Below are 18,860 nucleotides of genomic sequence, written 5' to 3' on the forward strand. Positions count from 1 at the left end.
TGAGCTCAGCGCAAGAATGGCGCTTGATGGGAATGTACTCGATAAGAAAAAACAAATAATGAGCATGGAGAAAGCATGGGAGATGTTTATGAAGGGCTGGTGCCAGTCGGGGAGTTAAAGGCCGTGCCCGCGTGGCAGCGTTTCCCCCATCCCAGCGCTGCAGAGCTGCAACCCGAGCAGGAGCCGTGGTGGTGGTGGTGGCCTGGCGGTGGCCTGGCGGTGGCCGCTGTGACATTTCCAAACAACTGGTTCCTAAAACCCCCTTTAGGTGATGATTTCAGAAGCGTCGGCCAACCGCTGAGCCACGGTCCAGGGGAGGTGATGCAGGAAACCCCATGTGGACCCACGCTGGAAATCCTGCGTTTGCCCAGGGGCAGAGGGGGCGAAGCCGCGGCCGAGCAGCGGGACGGGCGGCAGGACGCGGCCGTTCGCGCCCCCCCGGGACGCGGGGGCGGAGGAGCGGGACCAGCCGGGGCCCCCCGGCTGCACTGCGAGGTAAGGCGGGGCCGAGCGGCCGGAGGGGGAAATAAAATATTAAAAAAAAATTAAAAATAAAAAACAAACAAAAAAAAAAACACAAAACAAAACAAAACAAAAAAAAAAAAAAAACACAAAAAACCAAAACGCCAAACCACCCCAAAGAACGGTTTATGGGGGTGGGCGGGCAGGATGCGGCTCCCCGGGGGGAAACCTCCCCTTCCCCGGGGCGGAGCGGGGCCTCCCTCCCTCCCTCTTTCCCTCCCTCCCTCCTCCCTCCCTCCTTCCCTCCCTCCTTCCCTCGCTGCCGCCGCCGGAGCGGAACCGAAAGCGAAGGCGGCGCCGGGCGGCCCCGCTCCGGCCCCGCGGGCAGGGCAGCGCGGCGGCGGCGGCGGCTCCGTGGGTTCCGGGGTCTGCGGGGGTCTCTCCCTCCCGCCGGCGAAGCGGCGCGTCCCGCCAGGTCGGTGGTGCGGGAGTGGGCGGGGAGGCCGGGCGGGCCCGGGCGGAGGATGCGCCCGCGGCTGCGGAGACAAAGCCGCGCCCGGAGGGACCGGCGGCGGCGGGCGTGGGCGGCTGGGGCCGGGGATGGGGATGCCCTCCGAGCAGAGAACGGCATCTCCTTCCAACAGGGCTCCCCCGCGGGGCCCGCAGCCCGGCCTGTGCGGGTGTTTCGGCGATGGGGGGATCGGTGCTGTCGTTTCCCCATCCCGTTTGGAGGAGCCGCGCCGCGGCGGCCGCCCGGGCCCGGCAGGGATCCCGCTCCCGCTCGCCTTCGGCCGCCCACCAGCCCCCGGCATGTGCCGCTGGTGGCATCCCAGGCTTGGGGATGTGACAGGGTGGTGGCCGTCCCCACCACGCCAGGCGTCGCGCAGACCCCGTGGGGCTCCTGCCCAGGGAGGCGAGGGCTCGCAGCAGGGGGACGGGGGAGAGTTAGGCCGTGGGGCTGGGAAAAGGAGGGGATTTTTAAGGTCAAGTGAGAGGCCAGGAGAAGATGGAGGGGATGGAGTTGGTGGAGTGACTTCTGTGCGGGGGCCAGGTCTCAGGGGAAGCCACAGGTTGGGTTGCTGAGTGACTGAGCGTGATTAGGAGGTGGGACGCAGCCCTGCGGCCACATGTGTGGCACGGAGCACCGGGAGCACGGAGGTAACAGTAAAGACCAAAAGCAGTGGTGGGATGACCGCAGGAAGCTGGTGCGGTGGAGCTGTGGGCTGACCGTGCCACTGTGCAGTGCTGCAGGAGCAGAAACCGTTCCTGGAGACAGGACCAGATCCTTTGGGGACAAGGAAACCATACTGGGGACAGGGTGTGTGATGGCTGTGGGTGCTGGAGCTGCCTTCATGGCCCCCAACCAGAGAGGCAGCCCCTCTCCTGGGGGAAGGAGCCCCATCTCTCGCCTGGCTCCTCTCCATGAGCACTTTGGTTTGGGAAAAACGCCCAACAAAACCTGAGAGCGCTGTAAGGGGTGTCTGATCGACCAGCGCCGTTCCAGGGAAGGCGGCTGTTATCAGATTGGGGCTGTAATTTGGAGGAGGCTTTGCTTTCAACTCAGCCCTAATGTCTTTTAAGTGGTGTTCACAAAGTGCAGAGCCGCTTTTGTTTCCTCTCTCCTGGACATCGTGGGCTGGAGCTGCTGTTTCCAGGAGAGCCGGGAGCCACTTGGCAGCGCTGGACGAGGTGACGGTGGTGCCCTGAGCTCATCCCGGCCTGTGCTCAACGCCACATCCAAAGCTTACTTGTTTTGGGATGCTCATTATATATTGCTTAAGCAGTATTAGGCGGTATCATCAAGATTATAAAAAACCTTGGTAAAGATGTTTTTTGACTCCTATTGAAACCTGCCACTGGCTTTTGGTGCCATTACAATGCTACTAGCCCGGCTTTGCATTTTTTCCTCGTTTTTTTCCACCCTGCGTTGGATGGGCCAGGCAATGCAGGAGGCTCTTCTGTTTGCCCCAGGGGCGATGAAAAGCTTTGCCTGGGCACAGGGATCCAGCGTAGATGGGGGCTGGGTGCCTGTTTCCAGTGCCTTGTTATTTTGGGTGTCCTCTGACTTCTAGAGAAGCTGCTGAGAGATTTTTTTCCATTAAAAGTCAGGCGGGGATGCATATGGTCTTTGTATACTACAGTGACTAATATATTTCTGGCAAGGTCTGCGCTCGCCCGTAAGAAGGGAAACTGTGATCGATGCCCCCGTTGCTGCAGATGACACCGCTCTTGGCACTGGCGCTTCCACCGCTGACAGTGACCAGGGAAAACAAAATAGCCACTGGACTCTGCCCAGCGAGAGCCGATAACTGCCCTGCGCGCTGGCCCCGGTTAACTTTTAACCGCAGACCTTTGGCGTTAGCAGGGGAGAGGATGCTCTGCGAGTAAAGTCAGCCTCAGTTTAGGTGGTTTGTGTTCAATTTTGTTATGAACGGCTTGTTTTGCAGTGCATGAGCGGGTTCCCATGGAAGGATGGATGGAGGTGTTGCTGCCGGAGCTGCCACCAAGTCTTGCTCCCTTGGGAAGGTCTGAACCCTGACACCGCATCTGGCCTTGCCGGAGGGAAGCGTGTCGGGGGCGGGGAAGGCAAGCGTGTGGCCATCGGCGGGAGCCGGGGGCACTGTCCCATCACCCGCCCTGCTCCTGGGTAGAGAAACAGCTCCAGGGAGGGAAGGACTGGCCAATGTATCCCTACACTGAGTTTTAAATCTGTGCGGGCAGTGCTGGCTGCAAGGCGTCATCCTCTGCGCCTCCAGAACCGGTTGGCATATTCCCATCCGGAGGCGGCCGCATCCCAGTGGGGACCAGGCAGGGGCCACATGCTCACAGCAGAGCTGGGGTGGCAGGAGGGGGCTGTAAAAATCACTTCCTCCTCACGGGGGCTGATTTCGCTCCCGTTTGTTTCCGCTAAAGCCACGTGGATGCTGAGCGAGAGGGAGAGCCGCTGCCAGGGTTTCACAGACCTCTTTTCATTTTAATATCCCTCTCCTTGCTGAATTAGATGTGAGACTGATTGCTTCGATAATCCTGCTGGAGCCGCTATGGGTTATATACGGATTGCAGCCAAAAGCCGTGCCGATAAATCATTCCTATACACCAGGCTGTTACATTTCCTGAGGATTTTGTGGGCATGTGCTGCTCGCTTTTACATAAGGATCTGCTGGAGTTCATACCAGAATGTGCCGCTTTTCCCTGGGCGAGGGCCTGGGTGGGTTGGTGGTGCCAGAGCCCCTGGGCTATATTTCCCCTTTTTGGGTTTATTCCCCCCATTCCAGCTATTTTGGTTTTCCCTTTGGCTGGAAATACGGCGGTTCTCCTCCCCGTGTGCTTATTAAGGACAATTGGCTGCCTTATTGTTAGTAGTTATTCCATGTCCCACGGGGCTGCGTTCAACAGCACGATCCCAATTTTGGGTTTCTTTCAGGGAAGGAACCATCTCACAGGGCAACTTCTGCAAAACCCCGTGCTCGGCCCCTTTGCACCCATGCAAAGGGGAAAAAAAAAAAACCTCCGATTTTCCACCCTAGCTGATGTTACGATGGTGCTTGGTTGACTTTTAGCCTGTTTACGGAGCCTGGGGAAGCCTGCTCCAATTAATCAGCTCTGATATGTTTATCCTGGTCAAGCCAATTAACTCCCGCCGGCCAGGGCATGCTCTTCCCCCAAGTGTGGTGAAACCTTCATCGCTCAGTTTTGCCCCAGCCCGGCAAAGTTTAGCGCGAACCCTTGGGAATTCAGGTGCAGGCGATGCTGTTGGGGCAGGGTGGGATGCTCGGCTGTGCCGTGCTGTGGCCAGGGATGGCCGCTGTGGCCAGTGATGCTCCTGGGGTGGCTTCATCCCAGGGCCGCCCCCATGAGCTGCCTTTTTTGGTGTGGCGGCGGCGCACAGTGAGGGTAGAGGGCACGGCGTTCAGGATCAGCTCCGGCTTCGGGGGACGGCTATTTATATGTGCCCGCTGGCCGGGTGCCCAAAGCAAGCCAGGCAAATGGCAACCGGCCTCAGGATGCATCCCTGTGGGTTCAGGGCGAATTGGGGTTATGGGGGGAGCTGCCTGTTTATTCAAATCCATTTTGGGAGTGCATTAAAACGCGCTGCCGTGGCTGCCAGGAGCACCGGGGCGGGGGGAGTTTTGCAGCCACGGTGCCCGAGATGTGGAGCCCCCTCTCGGCTCAGCTGGCGGCTCCCGGCTCTCTTGCCCAGCAAAGCCCCAGCCGGGAGCGGATTCAGGCCCGCGAAACGCGGCGTTTCTGAAATAGTTTGTCCTTGTTGCTGCTCGTCGGCTTATTTATAGCCTTCGCATCCCCTGCGTTTCTCTGCGCCTCGAAGCAGCGAGCGGGGCTGGGTCAGCTTTAGCTCCGGGCCGATCCCGCTTGAGCAAAAAAGCTCCGGTTTATAGATTTGCGTTGAAAACAGCAATTAGGCCATTGTGAGCCTGGAGGGAAGGGGGAGACGATTTGATTTCTGTGCTTGACCGGTAATTTCTGCGGGGCTGATCCAGAGCGGTTGTGCTGCGGGTGCAGCACAGAAACTTCAATGGAGACGAGTGGAGCTAATTTTAACCGGCCGCCTCGCCGAGGTGTGGGAACCAGGCAGAAAAACGCCTCAAACCTTGTTCCTGCTTCTGGGCTGTTTGTTTCAGGATTTTTTTTTTTTTTTTTTTTTTTTTTTTACTTGCTTCTGCAGCAAAATTCTCATTAACCTAGAAATTAAAAACAGCACCGGCATCGTGGCAGGGAAGAGCGATGGTTTACAACCAACCGTCAAACTGCCCCGACTGCTGCAGGGCACCCAGCATGTGTGGATTACACTGTTTTCTCCCCTTTTAAAATTGTTATTTATTTATATATACACATATTTTTAATTCTTTGTTGCTAACAGAACCGCTTTCTCATTATCCCAAGGTTCGGGAACCTGATTTTTGCAGAGGCGGCCACAGGGAACCCGGGGCGAGGAAGAGAAATCGCTGGCGATGATGGGCTGTGGGAGGAGGCAGTGAGCCGGGGGGGCTGACCCTGCACCCCACGCTTGGTAAGTGGGCCCCTGTGCCCCTGAACTGCTTCGTTTGGGGGGTGTTTGGCAGAGATGTGCCCACTCCGACTGTGGGACCAAGCAGCAAAGCAAGGAATTGAGTGATATTTATGCTAGCATAGTGCAGGGCCTGATCCTGCTCCTGTAAAATACCCCTTTTTGGGGTGTTTCTGTAGTGGAGAAGATGGGTTCGGTGTTCCCTGGAGGTGTTTCAATAAAGGAGGGGTGGAAGGAGCAGCCTGGGAGTTGAGGCTGGCCCCCTCTTGGGGTCTGCCCCGTGACAGGGTGGGTGCCCGGCCCCGGTGCCGTCCTGCGCCGCTGCCCTTGGCTTTGCCCCATCCCCTCCGGGATGAACAAATTGATCTGTAGAGTAATGACCGGTGGGAGAAAATCCTACTTTCCGGGGGGATCCCAGCTGAGCCTCCCTGTGTTTGCAGGCACGCCTCCCTGTCGCAGCGTGGCCGGGATGAGGCCGTCGGTCGCACCATGCCATCAAGTGTCCCCGGCAGCTCGACCGCCCTGCGGCCCCTCTGCCGTGACGGAGGCTGCGGCCGCCCCGTGCCCGGGGCTCCCCGGGACCCCCCGCCGCTGAACCCCTGCCGCCCCAGCATGGCCTCGCTCATCGTGGTGACCGAGTACGACGCGACGGGGAGCGCGAGCGAGGAGGAGGAGATGAACACGCCCGGCAACGAGGGTTTTGGGGACGGCCGGGAGCCGAGGGCGAAGCTGCACCTCTCTGGCCGAAAGCTCTCGCTGCAGGAGCGGTCGCAGCCTGCCCGCTCGCCTGGGAACGGCGACGACGGCGCCAACGAACGCTTCATCTACCCGTCCCTTCCTTACTCTCCGGTGACGTCCCCACACTCCTCCCCGCGGCTGCCACGGCGGCCGACGGTGGAGTCGAACCGCGTATCCATCACGGGACTGCAGGTGAGGGGGGATCATCGCTACTCCTGCGGTTCTCATGCCCCCATCCACCTGGTTTTCGCCCACCATGGCATTGCTTCTTGCTTGGTTTTTTGGGATAAAACCCTGCGGCACATCCGCAGATGTGCAGCGGGAGGCGGGGGGATGTCCTGGTCCATCCTTGTCCATGGGGACAGCCCTCAGGGATGTGGGACCCAGCAGCTCGCCACGTTTTGTGCCTTTTGTAGATGCCACCAGCTCTCGTGGCTGCGTTTCGGGGGGAGCTGGCGGCACACCATGATTTTCTTTTTTCTCCCCCTTAAAAATAAAAAAAAAAAAAAAAAAGAGAGAGCCACTGAGATCTAAAGAGAAAAGGGCCCTGCCTGGCCCCAGCCTGCCAGAAAACAGGCAGCAAGTGGCTGCTTTGCCCAGAAGAAAAATACTCGGTGCTGGGTCACCGGCATTAAACCCCCCCCCAGGGCTCTCCCGGCTGCTGATCCCCACCACCACCCGCCCGTCGTGCGCTCTCATTCCATGTGAGCAGACAATATTGCCTGCCCGGCTGTTAACATTTGCAATTAGCCATCTATAAACACACCGGCGCGTGGCCGGGCGGCTGGCGTTTATGGGTCATGAATCAAAGCTGCCCAGCGCCGAGCGGTGCCCGGGCAGAGCGGAGCAGGGCCGGAGTTTGCAGAGGAAGTTTTGCCGGAGATTTAAAAGGAGGAGAGCAGAGGCGAGCGGTGTCGTGGCTCGTGTCGGACCCCCTCTCTCTCCCCCCCAGGACTGTGTGCAGCTCAACCAGTACAAGCTGAAGGACGAGATCGGGAAGGTGAGTGTTGTTGGCCGGGTTTGGGGTGGGATGGGGGGATTCGGGGTGGGAGGGTGCTGGGCCCGCTTTTGCCGCCGAGCCGCTGAGATGCAATTTCAGCTGCTCGCCACGGCAGCTCAGCCGGCTCTTCGCTGTGACACTGGTCTCTTCTGGGTGGCGCCAATTGAATAGCGTATATTTTTTAAATTATTATTAATTTTCCCCATTCCCCCTCCCTCCAATGATATGGGGCATTTGAACCTTTTCTTTGCTGGTGGTGTGATGCCAGAGCCTACACCCTGCTACTCCCAGCGTCGCCCACCAGCTCCGTGATCCCGGTGGGGCCGGGTTTACGGTGGAGCCTGGGGCCCATTTTGGTGCTGTTGGGTTTTTTCGGTGGACTGTCCCTAACTGGTCCCCCATGGCTGTGCCCCTCTCTAGGGCTCCTACGGGGTGGTGAAGCTGGCCTACAACGAGGACGATAACACCTACTATGTGAGTAGTGCACGGCCCCGGAGCCTGCAGCGGGGTGGGTGGGATGAGGATGGATCCCCTCCGCTGACTCCCTGCCCAGCTCTGTGCTGGCCCCGTCCTGCCAGCCCTATTTTATCCTCGATTTGCCCTAAATCCCATGTTTTTTTCCCCTCTTGCAGGCAATGAAGGTTCTTTCCAAAAAGAAGCTGATGAGACAGGCGGGATTCCCCCGTAAGTGGCACAACAGCTTGAGGGTGGGGGATAACCCCCGGCGTCAGCGCAGGCTGGGGGATGAGGGGATGGAGAGCAGCCCTGAGGAGAAGGGCTTGGGGGTGTTGGTGGATGAAAAGCTGGACACGAGCTGACAATGTGTTCGCAGCCCAGGCGGCCAGCAGCACCCTGGGCTGCATCCCCAGCAGAACGGCCAGCAGGGTGAGGGGGAGGATTCCGCCCCTCTGCTCTGCTCTGGGGAGACCCCCCTTGCAGTGCTGCCTCCAGCACTGGGGCCACCAACATCAGAAGGACACGGAGCTGTTGGGGCGGGGCCGCAAAATTGATCAGAGGGCTGGAGCACCAGGCGGAGGGAAGTTGGGGCTGTTCAGCCTGGAGAAGAGAAGGCTCCGGGGGGACCTTATTGCAGCCATTCAGTACTTAAAGGGGGCTTATAAGAAAGATGGGGACAAACCTTTTAGAAGGACCTGTTGCAATAGGACAAGGGGGAATGGTTTTAAATTAAAAGAGGGGAGATTTACACTAGATAGAAGGAAGAATTTTTTTACAATGAGGGTGGTGAAACCCTGGCCCAGGTTGCCCACAGAGGTGGTGGATGCCCCATCCCTGGGAACATTCAGGATCAGGTTGGACGAGGCTCTGAGCAACCTGATCTAGTTGAAGATGTTGGACTAGATGACCTTTACAGGTCCCTTCCCACCCAAACCATTCTATGGTTCTATGCTTTGGGGACCCTGAGGGCTCGTTCCTGACTGGACACCCCGTCTTTGCCTTTCCGCAGGCCGCCCGCCGCCCCGCGGGGCCAAGGCTGCCTCCGAGGGCTGCCTGCAGCCCAAAGGGCCCATCGAGCAGGTCTACCAGGAGATCGCCATCCTGAAGAAGCTGGACCACCCCAACGTGGTGAAGCTGGTGGAGGTGGGTGCCGGCTGGCCATGTGCCATGGCTACCCCTTCCCAAAACCCACCCCGAGCGTGGAAGAGCCTGGATGCTGTGGGGATGGGCTACACGGTGGCTTGGGTGGAGGGGAGAGACCGCAGAGGGACTGGATGGCTGTGGCAGGTCCTGACTACAGGGGTCTTGTGTTTTCTGTGGTTTCAAAGGTTTTTTATTTCTCCCCTCTCAAAAGAGGATTTTTTTCTTCCCTGCCTGGAAAGGGAAATGCAGAAATGTGTGGCTTCCTTGGAGGAAACAAGTGCTCAGATGGGTTTTGGGGAGGAACTGGTGTTTCTGCTGGTTCTGTGGTGCAGCCGCCCTGCCCTCCACCCCCTGACTGTATGAAACAGTCCAAAAATCAAGAGTTAAGGATGGGCAGGCTGGAGTTGGCTCATGAGTCAGATGATGCTTCCTGTGTGTTTTAAATATTTACTTCCTTGCAGTACAGCTATATCTCTGTCCTCTTTTTTTCCCCCACTCCTTGTGGGTAGAAGCCGGGAGATTAGCAGACCATGCTAATGGCGCAAATGGTGCAGAATTGAGATGGCCGCTAAGTAAAAAAGAAAAAATCACAGTGTTTAATTTGCAAGGATTTTTGGTGCTGTTTAATTTCCTTTCTGCTCTTTTCGGCAGGTCCTGGATGACCCCGGCGAGGACCACCTGTACATGGGTGAGTGCCCGCTGCCCTGCGGCACTCGTGGGGTGTCGGCGGGATGGGGGTTTGACAGGACAAAGTGTTACGCCACGTTTTGGGGTGGCTGCGTGTGGGGTTGGGTCCCTCCTCCAGAGCGGGTATGGCCTGGGTGTGCTGGAGGAGCAAATCTCCTCCAATGGTCGGAGCAAACAGGATCCAGTCTGGGTTCAGAAAGGAGACAGGAGTGCTTTATAGCGCTTTATAGCACTTTATAGGCTTTAATTCGACATCAGGGCATGCTTTGCCATGAGAGATACCAGCATTTATGTTCTCAGCTTTGAAGCTGGGCTGCTAGAAAGGAGCTTTTTTTTTTTTGGCTTCGAGAGCAAGGCACGTGTTAGTTATCCACTGTACAAATGAGCTCCCTCCCAACCTGTCTTGCAGACTGCAGTGGTTTGCTTGATGTAAATACACCTGCTTTTGGAGGAGGCGTTTCTTTTCCATCATGTATGATCAGCCTGTACTAGCAGAGGAGCGTGTGATGCCTTCATGGCCAAGTGCAGAGCTTTGCTCGCAGCGTGGACTGGGCCTCAGTCTTGCAGGCAAACCGAGGGTTTCGGGGCGGGTATTCGCTGATGCTGAAGCTGCAGCATTAAGAAGGTAGTTGGCAGCATCCCCTTAGTTGAAGATAGAAGTGTGCAAAACGGTGTGTACCTTGCATAAGATAGCATCTCTTTTTTTTTTTTTTAAAAAAATGATATTGTTTTCATAACTTTCGTCATCAGAACAGTTGCTTTTGTGCTGGGACTGTGCTTGCAGGAGCTCTAACCTGTAAGTGACCGGTAATCACCTTCTCTTTTGTGTTTCAGTGTTTGAACTGGTGAAGCAAGGGTGAGTATTGAATTCCAGATTGAAACCTACTAAAGCATGAACGTGATACGGGTTTGCCACCTGAGGTGGGCGCAGGATGCAGAGGCGATGGGGAGGTTCATGGTGGGTCTCCTATGGGTTTGGGTAGCACCTCCCCAACCCAGTTACAGTTCTGTACCCCACCATGCGCACCTCCATTTGAGGCCACGTTGCTGCTGGCTGACAGCAAAGGCTCTAGGACCTGTTTCAACACATCTGTATGGGGAACGACCTCCGTTCTCTGTTGCCTTTGCAGCCCCGTGATGGAAATCCCAACCCTGAAACCTCTCAGCGAGGACCAGGCTCGGTTCTACTTCCAGGATCTGATCAAGGGCATTGAATACTGTGAGTGTCTGTGCGAAAAGGAAGGGATTTCTTATTTTAATTTTTTTTTTAAACACCCAGGGCTGGACTTTCTGCTGGTGTACGGTGCCATTTCCAGTGGCTCATGCTACTGCACAAGGCTTTTAGAAGCCGGGGCTGGTGGTGGTTAGCAGAAGGCTTACAGCTGCTCGGGGCTTCCTGGCTCCTTTGCTGCTGCTGAATTGCTTGCTTCTCCTTTGGCTGCAGTGCACTATCAAAAGATAATCCACCGGGATATTAAACCTTCCAACCTCCTCGTGGGGGAAGACGGGCACGTCAAAATTGCTGACTTTGGAGTGAGCAACGAGTTCAAGGGAGCCGATGCCCTCTTAACCAACACGGTGGGCACCCCCGCCTTCATGGCACCAGAGACGCTGTCGGAAACCAGGAAGATCTTCTCTGGAAAGGTATTTAATAGCGATTTGAGGGGTTTTGCACTAATCTTTGTACACACTGTCTGTTGCAGCTCGAACTATGTTTTCTCCTCTCCGCAGGCTTTGGACGTCTGGGCCATGGGGATCACGCTGTACTGCTTTGTGTTTGGGCAGGTAATGAGATTGGTTTTTTCCAGCGCTGTTGGTGGTCCAGGGGAGGGGGGGTTTGCCATGTGCCTCCCACATGCCGGGTACGCGGTGGGGTTTGCAGCTTTCACCCCTGTTCGAGCAGTTGGGACTTGCCAAGGGGAGACAGGGATGTGTGGGTGGAAATGGGAAACCTCTGCCTGTCCGCGGGATGGGAGCAGCCAAAAGGGATGTGTTTCTCTTTTTCCCAGGGGAAAAAAATTCTATGCCTGGCCAGATTTTTTAGGAAAGGAGCTGTAGTAGTAATGTCATCATTTTTAGTCAAATATTATTTTCTTTGCGTTTAAAAGAAGACATTGATATAATAGGAAACCTTCCAGTATTTCCCAGTAACTGGCTCCTTGCTCTCCATCAAACTCTACGAGATCCCGATGCTTGACTGGCTGCCCCGCTGCTGCTTCCTAACAGAGGTTGTTGCTTTTCTCATTGGTTTTTTTTTTGTTGTTTTTTTTTTTTTTTCCTTCGTGGTAGTGCCCTTTTATGGATGAAAGGATCCTGAGTTTACACAATAAAATCAAGACCCAAACGTTGGAGTTCCCAGACCAGTAAGTACCCAAAAACCCAACCCTCAGCCCTTGTTTTAAAGCTCTTCTGAGTCGTTTCTCGGGCACTGCCGGGGTGGGTCTGGCCCTGCTTTGCTGCGGTTTTGCAAAACTGGGGCTCTGAGCCCTTCTCTTGGCCCTTGGCCCTGGAAAACTTCTTTTGCATTAAATGTGAAGGCGACATCTCCTGGTTTGCAGTTGCTGAAGAAGGAGCGATTGAAGTCACAGAGGGAACAGATTAACCTCTGCAGTCGCTGCCTGTTGGGTTTTAGCCGGGTTTTAGCCTGGGTGGAATTGATGTCGGGCTCTTCCAGCCCCGTACACGTGGGATCAGACTTCGGATTGCCCAAAAAGGGGGTATTTTGCTTCTTTGGGGGCGTTTGGGAAGGAAGGGCTGTGTGGCACCTGAGCGCATGAGTACCCGGAGCTGGACCCCTGCCGGGGCTGGGGTCCGGCCCGAGTCTGCCCAGGAAGGCCATCAGTGGCTGGCACTGAGGGGAAGAAGGGAGGCAGCATCCACTCCCTTCCCTGTCTCATTTCTCCCCTCTTCTTTCCCCAGGCCAGAAGTTACGGACTTCTTGAAGGATTTGATTACACGGATGCTGGATAAAAATCCTGAATCTAGGATTTCGGTTCCAGAAATCAAGGTACTGACCCAAGCTGCTGGTGTGGGCTGTGGCTTCACTTCTGTTGGGTTCTCCTTGCTTGGCTTTTTTTGGGAGTCAGTTTGATCGCGCCAGGTTAGGTCCTGTCCCTGTGCCCAGGGCCCCTGGGCAGGTAAGTCCCAGATCCTTCTCCTGCTCCGGGATCTACTCAGCTTTGGGACCTTTGGTGCCTACAGAAGTCACAGGCAAAAGGAATTCCCCTGAGTACAGTATTTCCTCTGCTACCAGGAAAGTACTGTGCAACAGCCTTTCGCAGGAGATTTCTGGTCCTCCGCCCCTGCAGGAGCCTGGAAGGGGCGAGAAGCTGAGAAAATGGAGACTAAGGTAGGGGGAAAGGATTGCGGGGGAATTGCTGAACCGTTCTGTGCTCCTCCTGCGGCCGCCCAAGATGCCAGGTGTGTGGGCAAGGAGAAAGAAGGGTTTCTGCCTCTGTCGTGGATTAATTCAGGCCCAAGACTAGGGCTTGGTGGGTCTCCCCCCATCACTACTGCTCATGCACACGCTCTTGAATAAATCACTCCTGCCTCTTGGTGCTGTTCATCCATATGGTGAGAGTGAAAATAGGTCTTCTTCCCTAAAACCCACTGAGATGCCCAGTGCTGTAGGTCACCAAGGTTATTGCTTGGTTGCGTAGATGGGGCCAGCGCTGGCTCCGGATGAGCTGCACTGTGGCATTTTCTGCTCCGGGCTTAGCTATTCCCAGCGGTGCTGGGGTGAGCTGGCTCATCGGTGACATGGCACATCTCTCCCTCGCTCCCTGGTATCTCAGGAGCATGTAAGGGCCATAGCTTGGGTGAGGAGATGCGTTTGCCAGGCTGGTGGTGTTTGAGTTACGAAAAAGAGGAAATCGTTCCTGACAGGCTGTGTTATTAATTGAAGTTGCACCCCTGGGTCACCAAGAACGGAGCGGAGCTGCTGCCCACGGAGGATGAGAACTGCACCCTCGTCGAGGTGACGGAGGAGGAGGTGGAGAATTCGGTCAAGCACATCCCCAGCCTGGCCACCGTGGTGAGTAGGGGGGAGGTGATGGTCTGCGGGCACATACCAGGGACCCTGCTGCCTCCCGGGGCCATCCCGAGCAGACGGAGCTTGATCCTGAAGGGCAAAAGCTTTGGGCAGGATTAGAGCAAAGACCTTCCCTTGCCCAGAAACAAGTGCTGCAAGACGGGGTGTCAGCATCTCGCTGGAGGTGGCCGTACGCCACGGTGCGGGGGAATATTTCAGAGCGGTCCCAAAGGGACCTGTCAGCGGGTTGCCGGTCTCCGCGCTTGATCTGGCTGCCAAAAAATCACTGTATTTGCTCAGGGCAAAAGAGCTTCTGGTCCAGGACCTGCCCGTGGCCAGGAGTGGGTGTTTTGGCCAGGCATGAGGAGCTCCTGCCCTGCTCTGCCCATCTGGCCGTAGGGACCGTGGGAGCTTCCCGGGATGAAGATTTTATCTGGGCCACGTTGTGCGCCAGCCCCCGCCTGGAGCTATTCTCGGGGAATTCAACTCATCTCTTTTCAAGCTCACACTTCTATTCTCTGCAACCCACTGTGGTGGTGAGAACCACAGCGTAACCCTGCCCTGCGTGGAAAGTGAAATCCTTTTGGGTTTTGAACCTAATGATTTCTTTGGGTGCCCACTAGCCCTTATGCTAGGAGAAACAGCGAGCAGTGATTTGCACTTCCCTGGCGTGGCGTTATCTGCCTGTAGGCACCCAGACTGTGATTTTTTTGAAGTACACGTCTCCCTTTGAAGCCCCTTTTCCATCTCGTGGCTGTGCCCATGTCTGGCTCCATTTCTGGAGCTCTCTCCTGCTTCCGTACCCTGCGGAAGTCTCGTCAGCTGCAGATACGTTAATATGCAAATGTGCCTTGCGCCGCTCAAGCTGAAAAAACAGATCTTGCTCTAAGGAAATCACCATTGATGAGGGGTTTTCCCCCCTTTCTCGTGTTCGGAGGTGACTTGCTGCCATGCAGGGAGGACGGCTCAATGCTCCCAGCCCTGTTGAAAATCCAGGTGTGTTTAGCACAGCTCAGGGCAAAGGAGGTTTTACTGCAACTCTTGCCTCTTAAATAACGCACCACCTCCAGGCAGATCGTGTATTTTCCCATTTGCATTTGTTATTCAAAATCGCCCTCCGGTGCCTGATGTTTGCGCATCCCGCTGCAGGCGTTAGCGCTCGAGTACGAGATTCATATGGCTTCAACTCTCGCATAAAATGCCTTCCCCCGCGGGACCCTGCTGTCGTGCGCGTTTCAGACGTTAAGGGCTCTCGGTGCACGGTGGTGAGCAGATAAATAAGGCACAGACAGACAAGAAGCAATCCCAAATGAACCCAGAGGTTCCCAGAGCGGGATGCACATGCCGAGGCGGGGTCCAACGCTGCTCACGCTGTTCTCTGCTCCCATCAGCAAAATAACTTGGGGGTTGCCTGGGAAGAACCCCGACACTTGCTCTGTTCCCAGCAGGCTCCGATTGCAGCCGACGCTGGGTAACTTTGTGTTTTGCAGCCACAGCTAGACAAACGGCCAGTTTTTCAGCTTGGTTTTAGTAAACGTTAAGGCAAAATTGTGCCGGTTCCTTCCTTCCCCTCTGTCTTTCCAATGAATTCTTCTAACAGGTAATCACAGGGAACTGGGATTTTGCACGTACTGGATGCAGTGATCAGTAAAACCTACTTCTGGGGGGAGAAAATCTTCCCAGGCTTGGCTTTGCTCTGCTTTCCAGCCTCTCACACTTAGCGTGGCTCTCATCTGCATGTTCGGTTGTGGCACTGTGGGTTTCAGACAAGAATACAACCCCTGTATGAAGCAACTGGAGACTTGTAAACGTGCTTCCTTCTGTGGTTTTTGGTTTGGTTTTGTTTTTTTAAAAAAGAGAACTTTGAGTTGCTTTCACTAGTTTTCTTAATTACCTGGGCATGAGAGTTGGGTGTTCCTGTTGCTCTTGAATGCAAGGAAAGCGGTAGCACCCCTGACGAGCTCCAATCTGGTCTTGCAGATCTTGGTTAAAACGATGATCCGGAAGCGATCCTTTGGGAACCCATTCGAGGGGAGCAGGAGGGAGGAGCGGTCTTTGTCTGCCCCTGGGAACCTGCTGCCGTAAGTGTCATCGTGGCCCGAAAGGACATTTGCAGTTTGTCTTGTGCTCTGGAAATTGCTGCAAAGCACGGGAGGAGAATTTGAGGAGCTGGGCTTTGACACCTTTCGTGTGGGGCCATGACTAGGAACTTCACGCACCCTCTGTCTGACCCATAACCACTTTGTGGGATGTTTTTGGTGACACGGCACATCCCACCCCTCCGATGGGCTGAAAAGCATTTTTCTATGGCACTTCCAGCCTGTTACAGGGGAGCTGGGGGGGGACGACACATGCTCAGGGTCCCAAAGGTCCCCTGGCGGGGCAGGGGCAGATGCTGGTGTCTCATTGTCTGCTTTGCCTTTTTCTGAGTCGCTCAGCAACTGTTTTATTTCCTTTTGAAGCAGGAAACAAGGCAGCCAAGACAATCTGAAATGCAACGACTTGCCCAACGTGGGAGAGGAGGAACTTCTTTCGTGAGCATCGACTTTATGGTTCTGTTAACAGCTCGGACCGGGGCACGTCATTAAAGTGTGCGGCTGAGGATGAGTGACGTTAACAGAGCCTACACCAAACACAGCATGACACGGCGCTATTTCAGTATAATGCTGGATGTAGAGCTTACATAGCAGCATGTTACAAGACATCCGACTCCTTGTCATAAACATTGAACATCTCCGATCGCTTGGACCGCTGACTTCTTGTGGGAAAGGTGCTGGCTGATAGCAGAGAGGTGAGCTACCGTGTTGAGCAGCAACAGTGCTTTGCAAAAAAAAAAACCACCAAACCAAAACAAAGCAGTCAAACAAAAATGCATTTGGAACTGCTTTTACCTGGTTTTAATGCCAAATAATTTCCGGGGACTAACGCCAGCGTCCCAGGGGTGTTGTATGCCCGTCGGCGGGCACACGCGGAAGGGTGAAGCTTTTGCCGAGTGGCAAACACAGCAGTAAAAACTACACGTGGGCACTTTGAGACTTCACGACCTACCGGAAATGTTGTTGCATCTATTTCTCGTCGTTTGTTTTTAATTGACACCTTTTTAACTGCATGGGAACAAAGCAAAAACCCACCTTTTCAGCTTTTTAAAGAATGCCTGCCTTTGTGAGCCAAGTTGTATTAAACAGCATCTTCGGGGCGTTCAGAACGTGAGCTTAATTACCTCCTAAGGTAATTAACGCCTTTCCTAAGGTCTTGGTGTGACTAGGCCTTGGTAAGTTGAGTATTCAGTGTATGAAAGGAAAAGGTATTTTAAGGGCTTAAGTTCAGTCTGAACTATTTTTGCTGCAGACATACGAGTGAAAGGTGGTGTTTGGCTGAATGTTTTGAACAGCAGAGAAGCACTAACAGCAGTTTGTTTCTAAACCTTTTACTTGAGCTAGGTAGATATATTATAAAATATAAAATTCAGGGTAAAATCCTTCACTTCCATGTACATTACATGGTTTACTACAATTAAAAATAATACAACTTATGCTATTTTTTAAGTATAGACTTAGGGCTTGCTTAGAATTTAAGATCTTAATGAAACACTTAGATTAGCTAGTAATTTTCAAAGAAACTTTTGTTTTCCAAACTCTTAATCTGGATTTTGGGGCCAATGCTATGTATTTTTTGCAAGTTCGTTACCAGTAATTTGTGAATGCCTGTGGATCAGAGGCTTGTTAGTAAATTAAGTGTATACCTAAGTCATGGGTTGTTTCTTATGAAGAGCTCTTTCGCCTTCAGTCAGATTACTCTGATTATTTTGTGGTGCTTGTAAAAAAATAATAATCTATTGTGTGGTGGGAGAGACTCTGGCGTCCAGACTCACTTTCCCAAGTTCTCTGTGCTCGGACAAAGCCGGAGAAGGGCAGAGTGTGGGTGAGCCGGAGAAGAGTGGGGGTTTGCTTGAGGAAAGGGGTCACGGTAAGTACAGTTGTTTCGTGGACAGAGCATGGGACGGGCAGGGAAAAGGTCTGACCTCTTCTCAGCTTGGTGCGGTTGTGTGACCTTGAACGAGGCACTTAAAACGATGGTGTACCTGAAAGAGGGGGACGATTTGAATGTCCCAAGCATGTAAGGGACTGCTAAGGTGTAATTCTTCGCCCTGAGGAAAAAGGCACTAAGAAACCCAAGTATTTTTTAGTTACTGGTAAGATCTCCGCCTGCGAACCCCGGCCAGGGGTGCCCTGCCTTTGGAAGTGACCGTCCCCTTGTCTTCCTTGATCTTGGGCACCGCGAGCAGCAGCGTGCCGAGGTCCTTGGCCCTGCTGCAGTCAGACCCAGCCCGGTAATTCCTGGTTAGGAGGGGGCTTCATTAAAGCCGGTGTAGCGTTAGGAAATGTGCAGGTGCTTACACAAACTGTCCCTTACATCTTTTGAGCACTTGAAGCAATGCTCCCCCTAAACGGCAATTTCTTACCGAAACATTGTGCTGCTGGCCTCTCTCCGAAGCCAGTGACGATGGTTTGTGGTTTAGGAGCAGTACTACGGAGTTTGGAGCCATAAGACACGCACTGTTTTCCTCCCGTTGTAGTCCGAGGCTATGCCAAAGACCTGCAGCTTCAGCTATGGGGAAACCAAACGGGTAACTTAGGTGCCAGCACTACTGCAGCTGCCTGCTCCTCCTTTCCTGAACAGGACTTTTCGTTGCGGAAATGCATGCGAGTGGGCAGCTGGGTTCTCTAACCTTGTAAATGAACTCATTCTGCCAAAAAAAAAAAAAAAAAAAAAAAGAAAAAAAAAGGGGGGGGTGGGTGGGTCTGATTATTTATAGCTGTAATGCGTGTGGTGTGTTTTGTTACAGGTGAGATGTAGAGATGCTCTGTGCTGCATTTCTCCGGTGTGATTTGTCGGGTGCCTAGCGAGACAGTTTACATTTTTCAAACAGGTTTGCCATGTGCAACACAGCTTCTAAGCAGAATAAGCTGTGCCAGTTCCTCAATGCCCAGCCACACGGTGCCTGGGCCTCAGATATTACCACAGATCGGTGTCTTATGGCTAGCAGGGGCTTAGTTCATCAGGATCCCAAAGCTCAGCACTTCCCTAAGGCGCTCTCCAAAATGATTGTCTCTCAGTGCCAGCTCCCGTAGGGCTGCAGCCAGATGCACGTTTCTGAAAGAAACTCGATGTAGATTATTTTTTTCCCTGTTGAGTAGTTCTCTGGAAAGCATAAAGCTTGGCTGTGTGAGGAAGAGCTAGCAAAATGCATGACCTGTTAGAGAAGCTGTACTGTATATATATAAAAATCTGCTCAGTTCCCTAGCGGCTGTTCCGTA

At 54.2% G+C, this 18,860-nt stretch overlaps 1 protein-coding gene across 5 annotated transcripts; it reads left to right on the plus strand.

The window, feature by feature from the left end:
* Window positions 1-377: 377 nt before the first annotated feature.
* CAMKK2 (calcium/calmodulin dependent protein kinase kinase 2) lies at window positions 378-18,314 on the plus strand. Of its 5 annotated transcripts, none has more exons than XM_063350675.1 (17): window positions 378-495; window positions 5,365-5,491; window positions 5,929-6,418; window positions 7,179-7,226; window positions 7,647-7,700; window positions 7,859-7,910; window positions 8,692-8,825; window positions 9,477-9,513; window positions 10,347-10,368; window positions 10,643-10,731; window positions 10,957-11,156; window positions 11,244-11,297; window positions 11,802-11,875; window positions 12,432-12,519; window positions 13,417-13,545; window positions 15,523-15,623; window positions 16,005-18,314. In XM_063350675.1, exons 3-17 carry the CDS (start codon window positions 5,978-5,980, stop codon window positions 16,078-16,080), a joined length of 1,599 nt encoding a protein of 532 aa, XP_063206745.1. In that variant the 5' UTR covers window positions 378-495; window positions 5,365-5,491; window positions 5,929-5,977; the 3' UTR covers window positions 16,081-18,314. The 5 variants fall into 5 exon arrangements, with proteins under 5 accessions (XP_063206745.1, XP_063206744.1, XP_063206748.1 ...); XM_063350674.1 differs by lacking the exon at window positions 378-495 and adding an exon at window positions 762-937; XM_063350678.1 differs by lacking the exon at window positions 378-495 and adding an exon at window positions 762-937 and having other exon boundaries at window positions 16,008-18,314.
* The last annotated feature ends 546 nt before the right edge of the window (window positions 18,315-18,860 follow it).

This window comes from Chroicocephalus ridibundus, chromosome 13 (genome assembly GCF_963924245.1).
Source record: "Chroicocephalus ridibundus chromosome 13, bChrRid1.1, whole genome shotgun sequence".
Classification (NCBI taxonomy): domain Eukaryota; kingdom Metazoa; phylum Chordata; class Aves; order Charadriiformes; family Laridae; genus Chroicocephalus; species Chroicocephalus ridibundus.

Excerpts from the sequence above, each read along its gene's own strand:
- CAMKK2 (XM_063350675.1), top strand. The coding sequence starts at position 5,978 with ATGCCATCAAGTGTCCCCGGCAGCTCGACCGCCCTGCGGCCCCTCTGC. Across the intron at positions 7,701-7,858 it reads AGGACGATAACACCTACTAT|GCAATGAAGGTTCTTTCCAA; the intron begins GTGAGTAGTGCA and ends CCCCTCTTGCAG. Across the intron at positions 9,514-10,346 it reads CGAGGACCACCTGTACATGG|TGTTTGAACTGGTGAAGCAA; the intron begins GTGAGTGCCCGC and ends TTTGTGTTTCAG.